At 41.0% G+C, this 20,169-nt stretch overlaps 2 protein-coding genes across 4 annotated transcripts; both read right to left on the bottom strand.

The window, feature by feature from the left end:
• Nucleotides 1–373: 373 nt before the first annotated feature.
• LOC116224392 (myosin-IIIa-like) lies at nt 374–10,341 on the bottom strand. Its single transcript, XM_031583881.2, has 2 exons — nt 10,143–10,341; nt 374–751 (listed from the first exon to the last, which is right to left on the bottom strand). The coding sequence occupies exons 1-2, from the start codon at nt 10,308–10,310 to the stop codon at nt 458–460; spliced, it is 462 nt and encodes a 153-aa protein (XP_031439741.1). The 5' UTR covers nt 10,311–10,341; the 3' UTR covers nt 374–457.
• An 828-nt stretch (nt 10,342–11,169) lies between these two features.
• Nucleotides 11,170–16,537, bottom strand: LOC116224348. Of its 3 annotated transcripts, XM_042710260.1 has the most exons (15): nt 16,493–16,537; nt 16,277–16,370; nt 15,942–16,084; nt 14,519–14,574; nt 14,346–14,386; nt 14,197–14,242; nt 13,916–13,971; nt 13,302–13,356; nt 12,978–13,109; nt 12,718–12,806; nt 12,585–12,633; nt 12,388–12,473; nt 12,024–12,083; nt 11,702–11,803; nt 11,178–11,446 (listed from the first exon to the last, which is right to left on the bottom strand). In XM_042710260.1, exons 2-15 carry the CDS (start codon nt 16,337–16,339, stop codon nt 11,303–11,305), a joined length of 1,122 nt encoding a protein of 373 aa, XP_042566194.1. In that variant the 5' UTR covers nt 16,340–16,370; nt 16,493–16,537; the 3' UTR covers nt 11,178–11,302. The 3 variants fall into 3 exon arrangements, with proteins under 3 accessions (XP_042566193.1, XP_042566192.1, XP_042566194.1); XM_042710258.1 differs by having other exon boundaries at nt 11,171–11,446; nt 12,585–12,806; XM_042710259.1 differs by lacking the exons at nt 16,277–16,370; nt 16,493–16,537 and having other exon boundaries at nt 11,170–11,446; nt 12,585–12,806; nt 15,942–16,269.
• Nucleotides 16,538–20,169: the final 3,632 nt, after the last annotated feature.

The raw sequence follows: 20,169 nt of genomic DNA on the forward strand, positions 1-20,169 counted from the left end.
AAAGTACATGAATTTGATAACAATGGAAGGAAGTGATGTCGAGTTAATTCTTCACACAGTTCTCTAGGCACATGGAAAATCACCAGCTGAAAAGCCAGGTGTGTCTGGCCTCTGGACGGAGTTTCAACAGAGAGGAATGCAATGGCGCCCCCAAGTGTTCTTAAGTGGTGTCTGAACACACACACACACACACACACACACACACACACACACACACACACACACACACACACACACACACACACACACACACACACACAACGCATCAGTTTTCCGCCTTGCATGCTTGGCTGGTCAGATTGACTAAAGAGGGATTACAGGTGTGTGGAGTGAGTTCAAGGCTCAATAGCGTGCACCGGCAAAGAGACTGATACAGCCTCATTCCTGAATCAACTGATCAACACGGACTGATACGTTAACCCAATACCCTCATTTAATCCTATCAGGCATCATGGCATCAGTAACCTCCCCCAGTGTGATCATAATAGTCAGTGACTGACGACCAGACAGATGTAAGAGTAACAGAGATGACAGAAGTAACAGGACCGGTTGAAAACAGGAGACCAGCAAGAAGTCTAAATAATAAAAAACAAAAAACATAACAATGTTTGCTTACCTCCAGAGCAAGCCAGAGCTGGTCTCCATTTTTGACATCCTTCTTGTAGAACATCCCAAAGAACTTCACTACGTTGGCGTGATCAGAAAGAGCCTTGAGGATGTTGTACTCGGCTTCAATCTCCTCATCGATGTCCTGCGAACAGCAAGCCAACAGGTAGAATGCAGTAAGACTCTTGACTCAGCTTGTTGAGTGCAGGCAAAAATGATTCTGAGCTCTTCTCAGGCAGAGCTTATGAGTATAGAGGCCTCAGAAGAGCATAGATGCATCAGTAGAGCATAGATGCATCAGTAGAGTATAGATGCATCAGATGCAGAGCAGACCTCCCAACTTCCAAGACCTACCACGACCCAAAACTTATAGCCTACATAAAGGTCTCACCGAGACCTACCACGACCCAAAACTTACAGCCTACATAAAGGTCTCACGAGACCTACCACGACCCAAAACTTATAGCCTACATAAATGTCTCAGCAAGACCTACCATGACCCAAAACTTACAGCCTAGATAAAGGTCTCAGCAAGACCTACCACGACGCAAATTTTAGAGACTAGATAAAAGGTCTCAGCAAGGCATGTTGTACCAGTCAAAATTGTGCTTTGGGTCAGCAACTAACTTTACGCTAATGACTAAGTTTTGAGTGTAATAAAATCAGTATAGGATAGTAGATGATTTCCCCACTAGGTCTTTTTTACAGTACAGTGCATTCAGAATGTATTCATACCCCTTTTTTCACATTTTCTTATGTTGCAACCTTATGCTAAAACTGTTTAAATTCATTTTTCCCCTCATCAATCTCCACTCAATAACTCATGATGATAAAGTGAAAACAGGATTTTAGAATTTTTTTGCAGATGTACTAAAAAGGTCAAATTGAAATATCACCTTGACAGTAGGTATTCAGACCCTTTGCTATGAAACTTGAAATTTAGCTCAGGTGCCTCACATTTCTCTTGATCATCTTTGAGGTCAATTCAATTGATTGGACATGATTTAGAGAGGCCCACACCTGTCTATATACTGTATATACTGAAGGTCTCAAAGCTGAAAATGCATCTCAAAGCAAAAACCAAGCCATGAGGTCAGAGGAGCTGCCTGCACATCCATCACCACAACCACCAGTGAAAGACACAGGACAGCCTGCTTGGAGTTTGCAGAAAAGCACCTGAAGGACTCTGTGAGAAACAAGACTCTCTGGTCTGATCTGATGAAACCAAAATGTTGAACTGTTTGGCCGTTCCGTCCATCCATCCATCCCAACAATGAAGCATGGTGGCACCATGCTGTGTGTGTGTGTGTGTGTGTGTGTGTGTGGCGGGGGGTGGGGGTGGGGCGGGTGGTTCAGTCAGTGTGTTTACATGATGGTATAATTCGAATCTTTGCTTAGTCGGACTATGCTTTCTTTCGAGGGTAGGTGCTATTATCCCAATGTACATGGCAGTGAATAAATCGAATCATTGGCCGAAAGCATGTCATATCCGATACGATAGGTGGCGCTGTTTTTATTACAACTAGTGGTGATACAGCCCTTTCCGCTTGACCTCTTCACCACTACCAATAACAACAACAGTTGATTGAGCATGAATCGCGTCTGTTCATCGGTCCAGAAATGCGTGTTGCCTCTTGGGTTGTTTGTTTGTTTCTTTCTTTCTTTCTTTCTTTCTGCCAGGCCGATGTGTTTATAAGTTACATTATTCAAAGGTGAAAGATAAAAGGCGAGAGAAACGCACGCACATTCACACACGCGCGCAAATAATGGGTTACAGCCTAAACGCATTGCCCTTCTGCCAGTTGCATCAAATTGTTTTAGTACTTCTTCGCTGTCGATTTCCAAATCTGTGTGAATATTCATGAGAGCAAGTCCAGTCAGTCTTTTCGTAGATAGATACAAGACCTTCAGGACGCAATGAATGTTTGGCTAGAAATTTGCCGAACTTTCCAGGGCTTGATAAAGTTCACTGCGTAACTCATTTAGCTGTTTCCAGCTCTGTATCTGCATCGTCAACGCTGGGCATTAGTTGTCTGTACTCCGATTTTATAGTTTCCCCATTTTAATAAATATGCGTTCATGATATATTTTTCTTCTTCTCGCGTAGCAGAAGGTACGCGCAGAAGGTACGCGCAGAAGGTACGCACAGTGCGTACGGCTGCATGCGCCACTGGAACTCTGTGCAATTAATACAATACATAATAGGCTAATTGATACAATATCTCCTCGTTTGAGTGTGGTTGTTTGAGTGCAATGGGAGTGTATGATCGATGTTGTCTATAAAGGTATTTAGGTAAAGGTATTTACGGGAAAATATCTCGATCCACCTGTCACGTCTCTGTCTTTAGAGGGCAGCGCCAGATAACTGAACACAACTAAAGTCACGCGTGCCTCGCGGGCACAATACCAAATTTCATCATATTTGATAGAATGAAGGACATATTAGTTGTGAATAGTATCACCGAGTTTGATAGGTATTGGTCAGGTAATAGCCGAGTGACAGCTGATTTGCTTTCTGATTTGACAGTACCTTTTCGTGTTTTTTTCAGCGCCAGATAACTGAACACAACTAAAGTCATGCGTGCCTCGCGGGCACAATACCAAATTTCATCATATTTGATAGAATGAAGGACATATTAGTTGTGAATAGTATCACCGAGTTTGATAGGTATTGGTCAGGTAATAGCCGAGTGACAGCTGATTTGCTTTCTGATTTGACAGTACCTTTTCGTGGTTTTTTTCAGCGCCAGATAACTGAACACAACTAAAGTCATGCGTGCCTCGCGGGCACAATACCAAATTTCATCATATTTGATAGAATGAAGGACATATTAGTTGTGAATAGTATCACTGAGTTTGATAGGTATTGGTCAGGTAATAGCCGAGTGACAGCTGATTTGCTTTCTGATTTGACAGTACCTTTTCGTGGTTTTTTTCAGCGCCAGATAACTGAACACAACTAAAGTCACGCGTGCCTCGAGGGCACAATACCAAATTTCATCATATTTGATAGAATGAAGGACATATTAGTTGTGAATAGTATCACCGAGTTTGATAGGTATTGGTCAGGTAATAGCCGAGTGACAGCTGATTTGCTTTCTGATTTGACAGTACCTTTTCGTGGTTTTTTTTTCAGCGCCAGATAACTGAACACAACTAAAGTCACGCGTGCCTCGCGGGCACAATACCAAATTTCATCATATTTGATAGAATGAAGGACATATTAGTTGTGAATAGTATCACCGAGTTTGATAGGTATTGGTCAGGTAATAGCCGAGTGACAGCTGATTTGCTTTCTGATTTGACAGTACCTTTTCGTGTTTTTTTTCAGCGCCAGATAACTGAACACAACTAAAGTCACGCGTGCCTCGCGGGCACAATACCAAATTTCATCATATTTGATAGAATGAAGGACATATTAGTTGTGAATAGTATCACCGAGTTTGATAGGTATTGGTCAGGTAATAGCCGAGTGACAGCTGATTTGCTTTCTGATTTGACAGTACCTTTTCGTGGGTTTTTTCAGCGCCAGATAACTGAACACAACTAAAGTCACGCGTGCCTCGCGGGCACAATACCAAATTTCATCATATTTGATAGAATGAAGGACATATTAGTTGTGAATAGTATCACTGAGTTTGATAGGTATTGGTCAGGTAATAGCCGAGTGACAGCTGATTTGCTTTCTGATTTGACAGTACCTTTTCGTGGTTTTTTTCAGCGCCAGATAACTGAACACAACTAAAGTCACGCGTGCCTCGCGGGCACAATACCAAATTTCATCATATTTGATAGAATGAAGGACATATTAGTTGTGAATAGTATCACCGAGTTTGATAGGTATTGGTCAGGTAATAGCCGAGTGACAGCTGATTTGCTTTCTGATTTGACAGTACCTTTTCGTGGTTTTTTTTCAGCGCCAGATAACTGAACACAACTAAAGTCACGCGTGCCTCGCGGGCACAATACCAAATTTCATCATATTTGATAGAATGAAGGACATATTAGTTGTGAATAGTATCACCGAGTTTGATAGGTATTGGTCAGGTAATAGCCGAGTGACAGCTGATTTGCTTTCTGATTTGACAGTACCTTTTCGTGTTTTTTTTCAGCGCCAGATAACTGAACACAACTAAAGTCACGCGTGCCTCGCGGGCACAATACCAAATTTCATCATATTTGATAGAATGAAGGACATATTAGTTGTGAATAGTATCACCGAGTTTGATAGGTATTGGTCAGGTAATAGCCGAGTGACAGCTGATTTGCTTTCTGATTTGACAGTACCTTTTCGTGGTTTTTTTCAGCGCCAGATAACTGAACACAACTAAAGTCACGCGTGCCTCGCGGGCACAATACCAAATTTCATCATATTTGATAGAATGAAGGACATAATAGTTGTGAATAGTATCACCGAGTTTGATAGGTATTGGTCAGGTAATAGCCGAGTGACAGCTGATTTGCTTTCTGATTTAACAGTACTTATTCGTCGTTTTTTTCAGCGCCAGATAACTGAACACAACTAAAGTCACGCGTGCCTCGCGGGCACAATACCAAATTTCATCATATTTGATAAAATGAAGGACAAATTAGTTGTGAATAGTATCACCAAGTTTGACAGGTATTGGTCAGGGGAGACGGCCCAGTGTTCCGAAAGCCCGATATTCCGAAATCTCAATATTCCGAAAAATAGTCCCCCTGGCAAAATTTAGAAATATTTTAAGTGGCACAAAACACTCAAAGCATTTCGTTTGCACAGCAGAGCGGAGACGCTCACCGGGCTATCACGCATATAACTTTTCCTAGGCAATATTTGTTAACTTAGCCTACTCTGGTTTTGAATATGGGGTAGGCTACCACTCATGCGAAGGAAATCACCGGCAGATTGTCGCAGGACATTACGCAGATCTTGTCAAGCACTGACAAAGCATGCATGCGTTGGCAATCATACAAATATTTTTGTATCATCGCGATGCAAATGCATGTGTGTATAATAATATTCTGAATTCAAGTTAATGCTTGTGAAATAAAGGCATTTATATGTTTATGATTGTGTGATTCATTGGGATGTGCATGTGGGCAATAGTGGTTCACGTTGCTGTACTCACAATTTCGGAACAGCGGGCTGTCGGGAAAATGGGCTTTCGGAACATTGCCATGGAACCTTGGTCAGGTAATAGCCGAGTGACAGCTGATTTGACAGTACTGCTGTTGTTTTAAGCAAATAAAATGTGGAACGTCCTTATACGTGTTTAAGGAGGGGTTGTAAAGGTGCTCATATCTTCGGACCTCTTCTGTTATGTTTGTTCATAATCAACAAGAATAAGCTTGTGAGACAGTCTGCAGGATATTCATAAAAAACCGTGTCATTAGTATGAACAGTTGAGACAACTTATCCCTCTTTCGTCTTCCGGGTCACGACCTGGCAGGGAGAGAGGGAGCATGCGCAAAGACGCAAAGTCCAGTTCCTTATCCAATTCACCGTTACATGCCGCAATAGTCGAACTATCAACTGGATCGGATTGAGTTATCCAGGGGTGTTAGTCCGACTATGTGCGGTCCGACTACGATCCGACTAAGGTGCTTACATGAAACGGATAATGCGATTTCAGTCCGACTAAGGCAGTTATTCGAATCCATGTAACCACGGTCAGTGGCACAGATTAGGTGACTAGTCAGTTGAAGAAAAGCTGAATGGACAAGTACAGAGATTTCCTAAATGAAAACCTGGTCCAGAGTGCTTAAGACCTCAGACCTCAGAGTGTCCTTCCAACAGGACAAAGACCCTACACACACAGCCAAGACAACGCAGGACTCAGACTCAAAGACCCTACACACACAGCCAAGACAACGCAGGACTGGCTCAGACTCAAAGCCCCTACACACACAGCCAAGTCAACGCAGGACTCAGACTCAAAGCCCCTACACACACAGCCAAGACAACGCAGGACTGGCTCAGGGACAACTCTTTGAATGTACTTGAGTGGTGCAGCCAAAGCCCTGACTTGAACCTAATCAAACATCTGTGGAGAGACCTGACAATGGCTGTCTGCCGACAGTCCCCATCCAACCTGACAGAGCTTGACAGAATCTGCGGAGAAGAATGGCAGAAACTCCCCAAATCGAGGTGTGCAAAGCTTGTCGTGTTATACCCAAGACTTGAGGCTGCAATCGCTGCCAAAGGTGCTTCGACTAAGTACTGAGTAAAGGGTCTGAATACTTAAGTCAATGTAATACTTCAGTTTTTACTTTTTAATACATTTGCAAACATTTCTAAAATTCTGTTTTGTCTTTGTCATTGTGGGGCATTGAGTGTAGAGTGATAAAGGGAAAACTTTCTAAATGCACTGTCTGTCTGAATACACACACAGCTCAAGGCACTGTCTGTCTGAATACACACACAGCTCAAGTCCATCCGCATCACTGTCTGTCTGAATACACACACAGCTCAAGTCCATCCGCATCCGCGTCTCGATCTCACGGGACCTGCTGATTACTTACTATGATAGGGGACACCATGGAAAACTACTGATTACTTGTTCTACTCTACGTAAGGACAGAAAGCAACCACTAGTTACATGACTATGCTGTGACATATGCTGTGACATATGATGTGCGATATGCATGCTTGCACATTCAGTTCAGTTCAAAATGTCTATACCTACCACAGAGTGCACAGTTCACAGATTTGATGTAAACACTAAGATGGAAAAATTAGCAATGGTTTGGACAAGAAGTATAAACTCAACAGTGATGGTTTAAGAATGAATTTTCTCAACGGGAACCATTTCTCCTTTAAGATAAACCATAATCAAAGCAGTGATGGCGACAAACTGAGATCAAATAAGCAGTGGAATGCATGGGAGAGAAATGAGTGCACACGAACAGAGGAACTGAAAACTCTTCAGGCATTTTAAAATGAACTAATAAAACAGAGCAGCCAGATATGGGCCAAGCCAACCCAACAGCACCTTCCTTATCACTATAGCCCCCATATCTTAAGAAATTATGAAACTATGATGGAAACTTGACAACTTTTCTTCCCAAACTAAATATAAAAATCCCATATACTGTAGAAACTAGTTTATACATTGCTTCTTAAAACACAATGTTGCTACAAATGTAGATAAGACACACACACACACACACACACACACACACACACACACACACACACACACATACAAACACAAACAAACAAACAAAATAGATGGATGCAGAATGGTAAATTTGTTATATATATACAGCGGTGTTCCTTATCTCTAACATGAACAACCGCAGCTTTGATTTTTCTTATTATTCTTTTGATTATTATTTTTTTTTAAACTAAGGTTTGCTGTTGCATGGCTGGCCAGAGATGATGTAAAAAGACCATAATATTACCATAATCCAGAGTACAAATGAATAGGAACTCAACTCCTGAATGAAAATGGTTCCTGAAAAAAACCCACTTATGTTTCTGTGTTTTGTTCAGAGAGGATAAAATAGGTTTTGGTTTGCACACGCTCTATTGTATCGCTCCATTTACAACAAAGCTCCCCACATGCCCCATAATGAGAGAAAAGGGGACCGTCCTCTCTGTTTGATCACGGTTCTGTTTGTCATTCAAGTGTGTTTTGACCTTTAACAGGGAATTTAATGTAGAGAACTACAAAATGTACCTGCTGAACATGGACTACAGGGTCAAGTGTGCTTATCAAAAGTTGAAAAAATGAGACAGACAGATGAAAAGACAGATGACGCTGTCAGGCACCTTTACACTAAATAATAACTCATCACTGGGACTATCTAATGACCATTACTGGGTCTCTAACTGGGCAACTCAATTCAGATCTAACACATAGCAGCTTAAGCCTGATAAACCTGTCCTAGGCATAAGCCCAATTACAAAACATTCTATGTGCCCCATGTCACTAAATTCTGGAGGATGTTATCCAGTTTGATAGCAACTGCAGCCAAAGTCTTTACTAACTGTAAGGGTTTACTAACTGTAAGGGTGTAGTAAGAGTAGTCTTTACTAACTGTAAGGGTGTAGTAAGAGTAGTCTTTACTAACTGTAAGGGTGTAGTAAGAGTAGTATGTACTAACTGTAAGGGTTTACTAACTGTAAAGGTGTAGTAGGAGTAGTATGTACTAACTGTAAGGGTTTACTAACTGTAAGGGTGTAGTAAGAGTAGTCTTTACTAACTGTAAGGGTTTACTAACTGTAAGGGTGTAGTAAGAGTAGTATGTACTAACTGTAAGGGTTTACTAACTGTAAGGGTGTAGTAAGAGTAGTCTTTACTAACTGTAAGGGTTTACTAACTGTAAGGGTGTAGTAAGAGTAGTCTTTACTAACTGTAAGGGTGTAGTAAGAGTAGTATGTACTAACTGTAAGGGTTTACTAACTGTAAGGGTGTAGTAAGAGTAGTCTTTACTAACTGTAAAGGTGTAGTAGGAGTAGTCTTTACTAACTGTAAGGGTGTAGTAGGAGTAGTCTTTACTAACTGTAAGGGTGTAGTAGGAGTAGTCTTTACTAACTGTAAGGGTGTAGTAGGAGTAGTCTTTACTAACTGTAAGGGTGTAGTAAGAGTAGTCTTTACTAACTGTAAGGGTGTAGTAAGAGTAGTCTTTACTAACTGTAAGGGTTTACTAACTGTAAGGGTGTAGTAAGAGTAGTCTTTACTAACTGTAAGGGTGTAGTAGGAGTAGTATGTACTAACTGTAAGGGTGTAGTAGGAGTAGTATGTACTAACTGTAAGGGTGTACTAACTGTAAGGGTGTAGTAGGAGTAGTCTTTACTAACTGTAAGGGTGTAGTAAGAGTAGTCTTTACTAACTGTAAGGGTTTACTAACTGTAAGGGTGTAGTAGGAGTAGTATTTACTAACTGTAAGGGTGTAGTAAGGCCTGTCAGCCGCCCTATGGCACTATGATCTGCTTTATTATCTTCTTTTTACTTGTTTCACTTTACTCTTATGTTTTATCCTTTTATTTAATTTATTTAAATTCTTTATTGTCTGTTCTGTTATTGTATATGTCAAGCACATTGAGTTGCACATGTGCATGAAATGCACTATATAAATAAAGTTGCCTTGCCTTGCCTTGCCTTGCCTTGCCTTGCCTTGCCTTGCCTCCAGTATAGATGATTAAATGGATGTCTGGACTTCATGTTCTGCCACTTTGGGTGTGAGTGGTTGTCACAGTAACATGAACACAGACTGAAGGCTGAGTAAAAGAAATGTAATATAATTGTCTGTGTGGGACACTGACCTCAAGCATCACTGTTTGTTTTCTAAAAAAGGCTTGGGCTGAAATGGTGATGCCCTGTTTGCAAGCTGTTTTGTGGATCTTAACGTTATTGTAAGAATGCAACAATAAAATATGTGATGCTTTCATCAGAGCTATGGGCTGTGATCCTGAATACAGTAAATGGCAAGACCTGATGTCACCACTCTTTCTAATCCCTTTTCTTGAAACAAACAACACCCAGAGAGAGAGAGAGAGAGAGAGAGAGAGAGAGAAAGAGTGATAGAGACAGAGGTAAACTGTGCCTTACATGGATGGGATCCAATATTTTGACAGCTGCCTTGCTTCCATTCTTCTTGTTGAGGACTTTATAAACTTTTCCATAGGTCCCTTTCCCGATGGTTTCAATAATCTCCCAGGTGTCTGAAGGATCAGGAAAGTTGTCAAAGACAATGGATTTCCCCGACTGTGGAAACATTTTCCCAAGGGATCTCCTGGGAACAAAAAAAAAAACACACCACATTCACCAATCACAACCACACCATCAGCAGCCATCACAGCTTGACACCCACAATTCATCCTGGCATGTAGTACGTCCACATCACTTGTGACACGCTTTCAGACTGGCTCAGGGTCACATGTCTTGACTGTGCAACCTGCCAGGGTTTTTCTCACGATCAGTGTGGAGTATTTACATTTTCACATTGCTTAAGAGCTAAGTGGCATTCCTTCATGGATTACGGCTCACATAATGAACTCAGCCAGCTCACCCGAGCAATCCCAGGGGGTTCAAAAGATATAATATATAACCTGGAGAAAGGTCACAGTCATGGTTACGGTGGGAATTGTGAAGAGATATAAAGTACAAAATCTAGTATATCAGTTAACAATTCAAGATATAGAGGTGTTACATAGATGTAAGGATACAGTTGCTTTATCTTAAGCATAAGAGTTTGTGGTCTTGCTTTGGTTAATCCTGCAACCAAACCATTTGGAATTGTTAGCCTGGCAGTTTTGTAAAAGATATCCAAATGTAGACTGGGAACACAGGAGCTAGCTTAGTAAATGCATTAGTAATTAAGTAGAAGAGGGGTAAGACTGTGAGTGTGTGTGTGTGTGAGTGAGTGAGTGAGTGACTAATGTAGCATAATATATTCTTTTCTATGTTCAAACACATTGCAAATGTAATTGATCCATTGTAAATGCTACCCAGTCCCAGTCAGTACCTGCTTGTAAGATTACATTTAACTGTGAATAAACTGAAAAGGTTCTGGAGGAGAGAGTAAGAACTGTGACCTTAAGTTAGAGCAGAACAGACAGAGAGATGGGGTGAAGGATTGGAAGCGGAAACAATGAGTGAGAGAGAGGAAGAGGTAGAGTATGGAGGACAGGAAGTTAGAGAAGAGAAGAAAAGAGGAGAGGATGGATGAGACTGAAGGAGAGGAGAAGACGATGAGAAAATGTAATTCTCTAAAGGAAGAGACATAAGAAAAGGCTTTCTGCGAGGTCAACTACCTGGGGCTGGGACCCAAACTTTGACCTTCTCACAGAGCCGGGGTTAGGGGCTCCACCGCCCGGCTTCCCCCAGGTCCCAAACTCCATTTTCTCTTGGTGCTGAACGACAGAAATACAACAGTGGTAAACTCAAGGGTGCATTTTAAAGATCAAATGTATGCATGGCCCTTGGTTTGATATGTATAAATTATATTAATTAAGTCAAATAGCTGCCAATGCTATCGAGGCTGAAACTTCGCAGTTTACACCTAGGTGTAGGTGTAGTTGTTTAAACCTCTATATAACACCATTGTTTCCTTTTTTCAGAAGAATAAGAAATGTTCTGTGTGATGTTGGCAGGCTTGTCTGACTCACTTGTCGTTCAGCATCTGCGTTCCTCCCTCTCTCCTTCTCCATCATCTGTCGTCTCTCCTGCACCTGTTGCTTCAGCTCAGCGTAGTGAGCGCTTTTCTTCTCCTACATCCACCACAAAGGAAAGGATCAACTTAGCTCCGTAGGTTTTTCTAATATACAATGTACATTTTCAGAGTTCCCCTACTGGTGAAATGCAGAGAAATGATGCAGGGTTGTGGGGTTGGACCCCCTTAGCAGCTGTGTTCATAAATGAAGTGACTAAACTTAGATGACTGAATAAGGTCACTTCAAAATTGTGATGCTGTACTTAGCTGATTTATACCTTACTGATTATGTCTGAACTCTTCCTCACTGCCTTTGAACCACTGGCTGTACCAGCCCTCTGTGATATGGGAAGAGAGACATTACACTGAGCCTTTGCTTCAGTTACGCTTCAATATATTAATTTAGCACTTACAGCACAGGACAAATCTACATTTTACTTGGTATTTGTACCAAACCCAAACTTTGTTTGATTGCCATCTTCCTCTCCCAATAAAGTTGCAGGAACAGGAGCTATGTCAAAAGAATACTAACAGTGCCCTCTAGTGGTGTTCTTTTGGTAAGGCTACCTGAGGAAGCCATGTAACTTCTAGACGGTGTCAATTAACAACTAAATCTTGGTAAAATAATCACGCAGTTCAAACCTGAGTGGACAATCTGGAATCATAAGCGTTCCTCTCTGGCTCCACCCATCCTTTGTTGGCTTTTACCTTCTGCAAGTGTTGGCTGTCTAGGATGGGAGAATATTGTCTACATTGAGTTTATGTTAACATGTGAATCAGTTTTGTCCTTTAAATATATTAGGATAATGTGTGGCTAAAAAAAAAAAAAAAAAACAGACCTTCATTTTTCCTGCTTACTCTTGACTGTGTTATAGTATAATCAGTTCTCTGTAAAACAAAATGAGAAACAGAAATTAATAACTGATCTAAACTGGTCGAAATATGATATATATGTATTTGTATTCTCCTCACCTTTGAGTATGTGACAGAGGGGGCTCCAGAACTACATTGGATCATAGGGGGCATTCTCAAATACACAGATGGATTGGTTCTATGTTGTCCTACAATGAAATCCATAGTTACAGTTAAAAAAAAACAGCCACAAACATATGGTTTCTTCAGACTTAGACTCTCCTTAGATTCTTTTTAACCTTGAGAACATGTCGAGGACTCTGAAGATTAACCAGACATTTGTGGTGTGTATCAAATTTAAAGCGTTTAGAATGACCCACCTGCCTGTAGTCCTTTCATGTCCCTGACCGGGTAATCAAAAACATGTTTTGTTTTGCGGTATAGTATGTCCTCCAGGCTTTCCGTAGGTGACATCATTACAGAGGAACTTGACAGCTTTCCAGCTTCTCTGACTAAGAAAAGGCAAGCTATGATGTGTGATCCAAGAATGGAGAGTTTTCCATCTAACATGACAAAATTATCTCAGATCTGCTTAATAGTGAAGGATGAAGGAAAACATCACAGATGTGTTTTTAATCTTTAGATATTAATGATCAGAGTAGTATTATTGATTTTGGAATGCATTAGGACATTTTTGAGCTCACTCTTGTTGCGAAGAAATTCTCTCTCATAACCATCTGCCTTCCTTTCGGATAGAGACTGAAAACAAAGAAAGACCAAGTTGTTTTTTACTCCACATTAATTATTCTTTGTCTGAGTTGTGCTGAACCAGGCTGTTCTATGCAATTCTGCTTATTGTTTTTGAAAACTGAAATTCTATCAAGTCCTGAAAAAAACTAGCCTGTGGTTATTCATAAACCAACTGAACTTATAATATGTCTGAACATCTCTGTGTCAAGGACATTGCGTGAGTTGTACTTGTAGTTCGAAAAGCAGGTTATGTGGGAACACGATGGATGCTGCTTGTTGTGGGAAGGTGGAGGAGGTGTGAGAATCACCCACTAGCTGTGCACAAATGCATTCACACACCATGCCTGAGGTCAGCCTTTATGACCCAGCAAAGGGATTACATGACTTCAGTCATCCTCAGGGACAAGCGTGCCTTTTCACTGTACACCAGCCAAGGGAAATCATTGGAAACTCAACAGTGTGCGCCGATGAATCACAGTCCCTGTACGCAAGCAGGTAGTGCTAGCACAGCGAGCGCTGAATGCCTCACTCGTCTTTTCAGCATCTGAACTGTGTTTAGGTGACTCACCACTCTGCTGGCTTTGTCTCCAAGCGTGTTAATCTGCAGCGTTGATACCCTTGGTCCTGCACACAGGAGAGAAGGTTGTCATCGCAGACGTACGCAGACAGGTTTTAAATGGTTACTAAGTGGTGGTGAATGATGTCACGTTCAACATCATATCAACAGCTTTATGAAGGTAAATGGTGATGGTGTTTGCACACTAGGACTACGATTGATGAGAGAAGGACGGTGCCGTTATGAAGTGTAAGGCTCATGTAAAACAGAAGACTGAGATAAAGCTGAACTACCTCCAGTAGGTCTTTGTTGGTTTGTTTCCTTGTGTGGCTCACACATCTAGAAATCATACCAAACCATTGGTTCATTTTAAGAATGGGACCGAAAACATTAATTTTATAAATCCACAGTCATCAAAGAAACGTCCTCCCTCACAAGATACCTTTCTTCGCATGATGGTATGCTGCTCAGGAAACGTTATCTCTACAATGAGAGAGAAAGTGAAAGAAATTGAGCGTTATAAAACAATCATTTAATTATCATTCTTTATTTGTTTTGTGATTTATCTTTTTTTATCAGTAATGAAATGAAAGGGTTTGATTCTAGATCATTTACCCGCTGTGAGTTGCTGTATTGGATCAACCAAATAATCCTCGCTGTCTGGAGATGAGCTGTAAAGATTTTGACATCACTGTATTGAAATCAGGGGAAAAGACATGCAGCCCTTACCCTCGCACCACAGGTTTGTACACAAAAACAAAGAAAAGTATTGCGTAGATCTATTTTGATTACTAGGGCACATTCATTTGGCAAACATCATAACACACGCGCAATGAGTTCAGCACCTTCGAGGGCAGACCGACGCCTCATTTGGGTGTGTCTGTCAGGTGGGCTTTTCATGTAAATTGTTTTGAGGAAGGTGCACTGCCATTTCCTGGTTTTCAACATCTGCCAGGCACATCTGATCTGATCTCTACACAATTTGATGGCATAACGTTGACCAATTACTTAGCCTAATTAACTCATTTCAGTAATAGTGATAGTGTCATGCAAGAATCGCCTTCATATAGGAGGCCTATAGTACTAATATATTCTATATCCACGTGATGTAGAAAGCCAGAAACATACAGAGCCTGGTCAGATGCTCAGTCTATATTTCCTGTCATTTCAAATTTATAGTGCAACCTAGGTATCAGAGAAAGGTGAGTCGAGGCCGATGCTAAATGTGCTTCCCTACCACACACCTCCTTGAAGAGCAAAAATGAATCGAGGTAGACACACAACAACAATTCAGCTGATATTTTCCGTTTCCTGATTATATTTTAAGTTCTGCTTAGCTTATTTGCCATTAAGGAGTTGGCTATTCACTTTGTTCGGAATATGAATATTAGGCCTGTTTCATGGAATTCTGTGCTCTTTCCTAAAAATGAGTAAATTACTGTGTATCACTTCAATTTGTTGTGGGATCAATACTTTTCCTGTTGGAGTTCTGCTAGGACAGTTTGCCATAAATTGGCGGGTATTTTGTTATTCTCTCTATGGAGAAAACGGGACTTCACAAAATTAGGCTGTGCATTACTACTAACCTCTTCCTTTACCTTTCCTGTATATTCAACATAAATAAAGTCCTAAATATCTATGTAGCTTGCTTTCAGACGTGTTTATCAGGCCCCCACTTGTTAAATAATGTGAAGGCCATGGCAATGATTCCACTTTGGAGGCTTGAACTGTGCTGGGTTGTTATCAGGTCAACGGGATGTTATATAAAGTCACCATGACAACGACTGATTTGTTGGACTTGAATAAAACAAGTCATTACAGCATATACAGAATTCCCCGTCTTATGACTGGCAATTAAATTGCCCTATTTGAGCAATATCATGACGTCACAGGGCCTAAAGCGGAGCTCACTGCCTTTCAAATTAGGACCCACTGATATCTTGTTGGTGAAGAAATGAAAAAAGAAAGAAAGAAAGAAAAAGAAAACATAAAAAAACTTTTCTGCATTTCAACATTAACAACCAATGTTTGCCCTTACTTGCTCCGGACATATCCAGTGTGTTTGGCCCATGCAGGACTGTGTCTGGTGGTGATGCGTACTTCATTCTTCCATCCTTCGCTCTCATCCGATGGACCATATAATTTCTCCAGCACCTTTGTCACCTCCACACTCTGCCTGCCCTGAATGACAATGATTTGCATTACCATTCCTTTCAAACTCTTCTGATTCTCAACTCAGCTTTAGGAACTTTGTCATGCTACACTAACAAAAAACCCTTTTTAAATGTAAAGTTCATCCACAATCTGTATATTTGTTTCTTATTCGTTTATTCCCATACCCATACCCAACCCCATCCCATCCAACACACACACCACATTTTTTTCTGGTAGGCACTGCAGTTCAGTGGGAGTTAATAATCCATTTATCATCTCCATTGTGGCTCCGGGATACTTTATAGATGTTCTTCTGAGAAAAGAAACAACATAAATTGTGTAAAATTAGCCTAACTGAGGCACAAAATGGTTCACCCTTCAGTCAATCTTGATCCTTTTTCGTAAGGGAGAAAAAGTTGTGCCCAATTAGCTTACCTCAGGTGGTCAAACCTGGAGCCGAATTAAGCACACAAGTCCGGCAGACACGGCAAGAGATATGGAATTCCGTCCGAAATATTGTTGGTGACAACCATTATGATGTCATCGTCACTGGACGTCACACGGCGACCATGGAACATACATTTATGCACTTGCAAAATGCAGTGGACAGGGGGTCAGCTATATGATTTTAGAAAGAGTTCTGACGCATTATTCCTACATATATGGATTTATTCGACATTTTGTGAAATAGTGATGCCTAATGAACTATTCCCCAATTGATCCATAAGAGGGCGTTGCAACACAAATAGCAGCGTAAACTCTGATGATGGAAAGGACTTCATCCTGGATTTTTGTCTCTAAAGCTGTGGCTATTAAGTATGACTGGGTAAAAATTATTTCAAACTCTAATTTTATTTCAAGTTGGATAATGATATATATGTTTCTTTGAAATTCACGACATAAATAATCTCACAGTGCCTAGACAGTATGTCTATAACAAGCGCCCGATGAATTTCCAGCGGAAACTATCTGAGATTTAATTGGGAGGAGATGTAATAAGGGCCAGCAGTTAATCATTGGAAGACCTAGCCAGATAGAAGTGGAGGAAGTGAGAATTATTTTGGGAAAATACAACACTCTGCTTAGCATAGAGCTACCTGCAAACAGATAACCCATGATTTCCCACCAGCTCCGAAGCAGATCTGGTCCTGATATAGATCCTGCAGACCAGTATAAATCCTGTCAGTTCTCTCTGCATCGAACAGAGAAACATAGTTTGAGCCCATGCGATATGTTCAGGGAATTGGTTGGTCTTGTATTGCCTGTCTACCCCAGGGCGTGAATTAAATATAATGTTGTGTCTGATGTTTAATAATAAAAAAAAATAGAAACAAAAAAGCAGTTGCAACACGAAATGTCACGGTCTGATTTATATAAAGTATAACATATTATATATATATTGGTGCAGTTTTGGACTTACATTATATAATATAATATGATATAACTGTAATTATAATAAAACAATCATATTCCACAACGCAGCATTCATGATATTGACCAATTACATAAAATGAAACAGGTGTACGCTCTCCACAACGCTCTCCAGCCACTGCCGCTGACCTACCGCATACAGAGCAACCTGTAGCAGGGGGAGGTAGGTGGAGGCGGGGGAGAGAGTAGCAGTGAGTCACGAACCTCCCCCTACGCAGCAACGAGGACGCTAATGATGTTGCCAACAGGCAAAAGCACAGAGTGGGTGTCCAACTCAGGATTAAGATCCATTGCGCAGCAAAAAAAAAAAAGGGATTTCCCACCTTATAGCAACGTGGCAGTTGGCATTGCTTACTATTGCTTGTAAGTCAACCACGCATTCAGGCGAGCTTTATTTGTGGTCATTGAACATCATGATCACAAGGTGGATTATGCAACTAGCAAGGGCCGTACAATAGTCCTAAATCAAATTTATGTCATTGCTAAAAAAATAAACAGAATAAAATCACCCTGTAAGATCTGATTGTGTGATACTTGAGTTGTGCTTAAAGGTGTGCTTCCATGCAGTGGAGAAGGACATTGGTTTATGACTGTTTGTTTGTATATCTTTAAGGAGACTCATCAGGAATCTCATCATTTCATCAGCTCTCTCATTGCTCACCCTCACACAAAGGGGCACGCTTGAATGGGGTGCATCATTTATGCCTCAAGGCGAAACAGCATTGCATATGGATCAAGTGAAACAACCATTGGGAAAGGACACAGACATGAGGCCAGCGCACATTTAGTCTACCTGTCTTTCTACCACTTTTTTTTGAAGATAAGCTGGTTATATTCTTTAAGGTAAGTTGTTAAGTTTATTTGTTTCTTATTTACGCTGTCTAAAATACCCAGGTCCTGTGGCTGCGCTGTGGTGGTACCATTCTTTTCATTTTGGTTAAACCATTTTAGAGGGCTATCCAGTCCAAGCAACTTCTTTTCCCAGCAGTCCTGCCCCAGGATTCCTTCAGATGTTGTAGTTTGATGCAATTCGACAAATAAACAGATGCTTGTTTCCATGGGAGCAATGGCTTCCTTCATTGTGTTTTTTGCTGACCAGAATACCTCAAGGGAAAAAACGGTGATCTGACAGAAGGTTATCTGATTTTGTGCTGGGCCCTCACAGGTAAGGAGGAAGGACAGGTACACCCACATCCACACCGACACACACACCAAGGATGTGTGCAGACATTTTGTGGGGCCGTTGCTCTAACCTGATAAAAGGGCCCCCCCGTCTTAGGTGTCACCCATGAGCATGTACCTGAATTGTGTAAAATATGGCCATTTCACCAACCAAAATTCAACTTTTTTCACATTGTAAGTGTAAGTTAACACATTTTTGTGTGTGCTTTCCTACCATCTCCAAGTGTGACGTGACGCAAATGTGACAAGCTGTGCATTGTTCGGAAGCATACTGTATGTGGAGATTTGTATTCACAAGGAATCACACTGGTTATACCATTCGTTGTTAATCATTTACACAACTTCAAAAGACTCAAGCTACATTGTCACATGAAAGGGGATCCTTCTGCGCCCCTTTTTAACGGCTCTGGGCCACCCCATCATGGAGGCATGTCTAACAAAAAGTAATAAAAGTTTGGATGATATGGTGATTTACTTTTGGCTACTCATCTTGTAATAATGCAGCCACAGTTATGTTTTTTTTTTTCCTCTGTAGGGGCAGCTCAGCAAAAGGGGGCAAATGGGCACACACACACACACACACACACACACAGACACACAGACACACAGACACACAGACACACAGACACACAGACACACACTTACACACACTTACACACACACACACACATACCTCATTAAAAGAATCAAACATCAGTTAAATTCAGACATGCAGGAATGATAAAAGATCTCCCACTTGAAAACAGAATGTTGTTTCACAAGACGTGGTTTCATATTCCTCCGCAGCCAAGCACAGCAAGAACTGACAGACTATGAGCGAGAACCAGAAACAGAAAGTCCCCTTGGGCAAAGAATAAATGATTTGTTAAATGATGGTATCAGACCCATTTGCAACAACCAGGCTTACTATTCACAGCTCTGTGCATAGTGTGCAAGTGAATTATAGTCACTAAACAAAGCTAAGAGCCTAATTGAGGCAGTTCACTTTTCATGAACCATCCACAGAGGCAAATCATTTGTCTTTTGGTGCAGGACCTGGTGGCAGTCAATAGTGCTACAGGGAGCAGGCATCTGAAGATTTACGTAGGCTTAAATAAAAATAGCAAACACAAATGGCCTCTTAAATGACCTATTAGATATTGACGGTATACAATAGTCTCAGATGGAACACAGGTCATTTTTCACTCCAGGGGGCTTGGGTAGGGTTGTATTTTGTCTTAAATATATTATTCTAAATTTGTGTCATCCACAAAGAGGATGAGCAGGGCTCCATCGATCCCCTCTTCATTTGACGAACAGAGTGCCCCCCCCCCCCCCCCACACACACACACACACAATGGAAATCAATGCTAAAATAATTTGTTTATACTTTAACATTTTAAATTACTGCTGATCATAATTCCATTCAAAAGGGTGGGGAGGCCACTGCTAATATGTCTTTATGTAGTCTTAGAGACTGAAACAGTGAGCTAACCTAGTGGCTAAGTACTGGGTACAGT

This window comes from Clupea harengus, chromosome 17 (genome assembly GCF_900700415.2).
Source record: "Clupea harengus chromosome 17, Ch_v2.0.2, whole genome shotgun sequence".
Classification (NCBI taxonomy): domain Eukaryota; kingdom Metazoa; phylum Chordata; class Actinopteri; order Clupeiformes; family Clupeidae; genus Clupea; species Clupea harengus.

Coding starts and splice junctions, on each gene's coding strand:
- LOC116224392 (XM_031583881.2), bottom strand. CDS start 10,310: ATGTTTCCACAGTCGGGGAAATCCATTGTCTTTGACAACTTTCCTGAT. Junction 752..10,142: donor AAATATTGGATCCCATCCAT/GTAAGGCACAGT, acceptor TGCTGTTCGCAG/GACATCGATGAGGAGATTGA.
- LOC116224348 (XM_042710258.1), bottom strand. CDS start 16,339: ATGGAGATGATAAATGGATTATTAACTCCCACTGAACTGCAGTGCCTA. Junction 14,387..14,518: donor AATACAGCAACTCACAGCGG/GTAAATGATCTA, acceptor CTCTCATTGTAG/AGATAACGTTTCCTGAGCAG. Junction 11,447..11,701: donor ACGCAGATGCTGAACGACAA/GTGAGTCAGACA, acceptor TCTGTCGTTCAG/CACCAAGAGAAAATGGAGTT.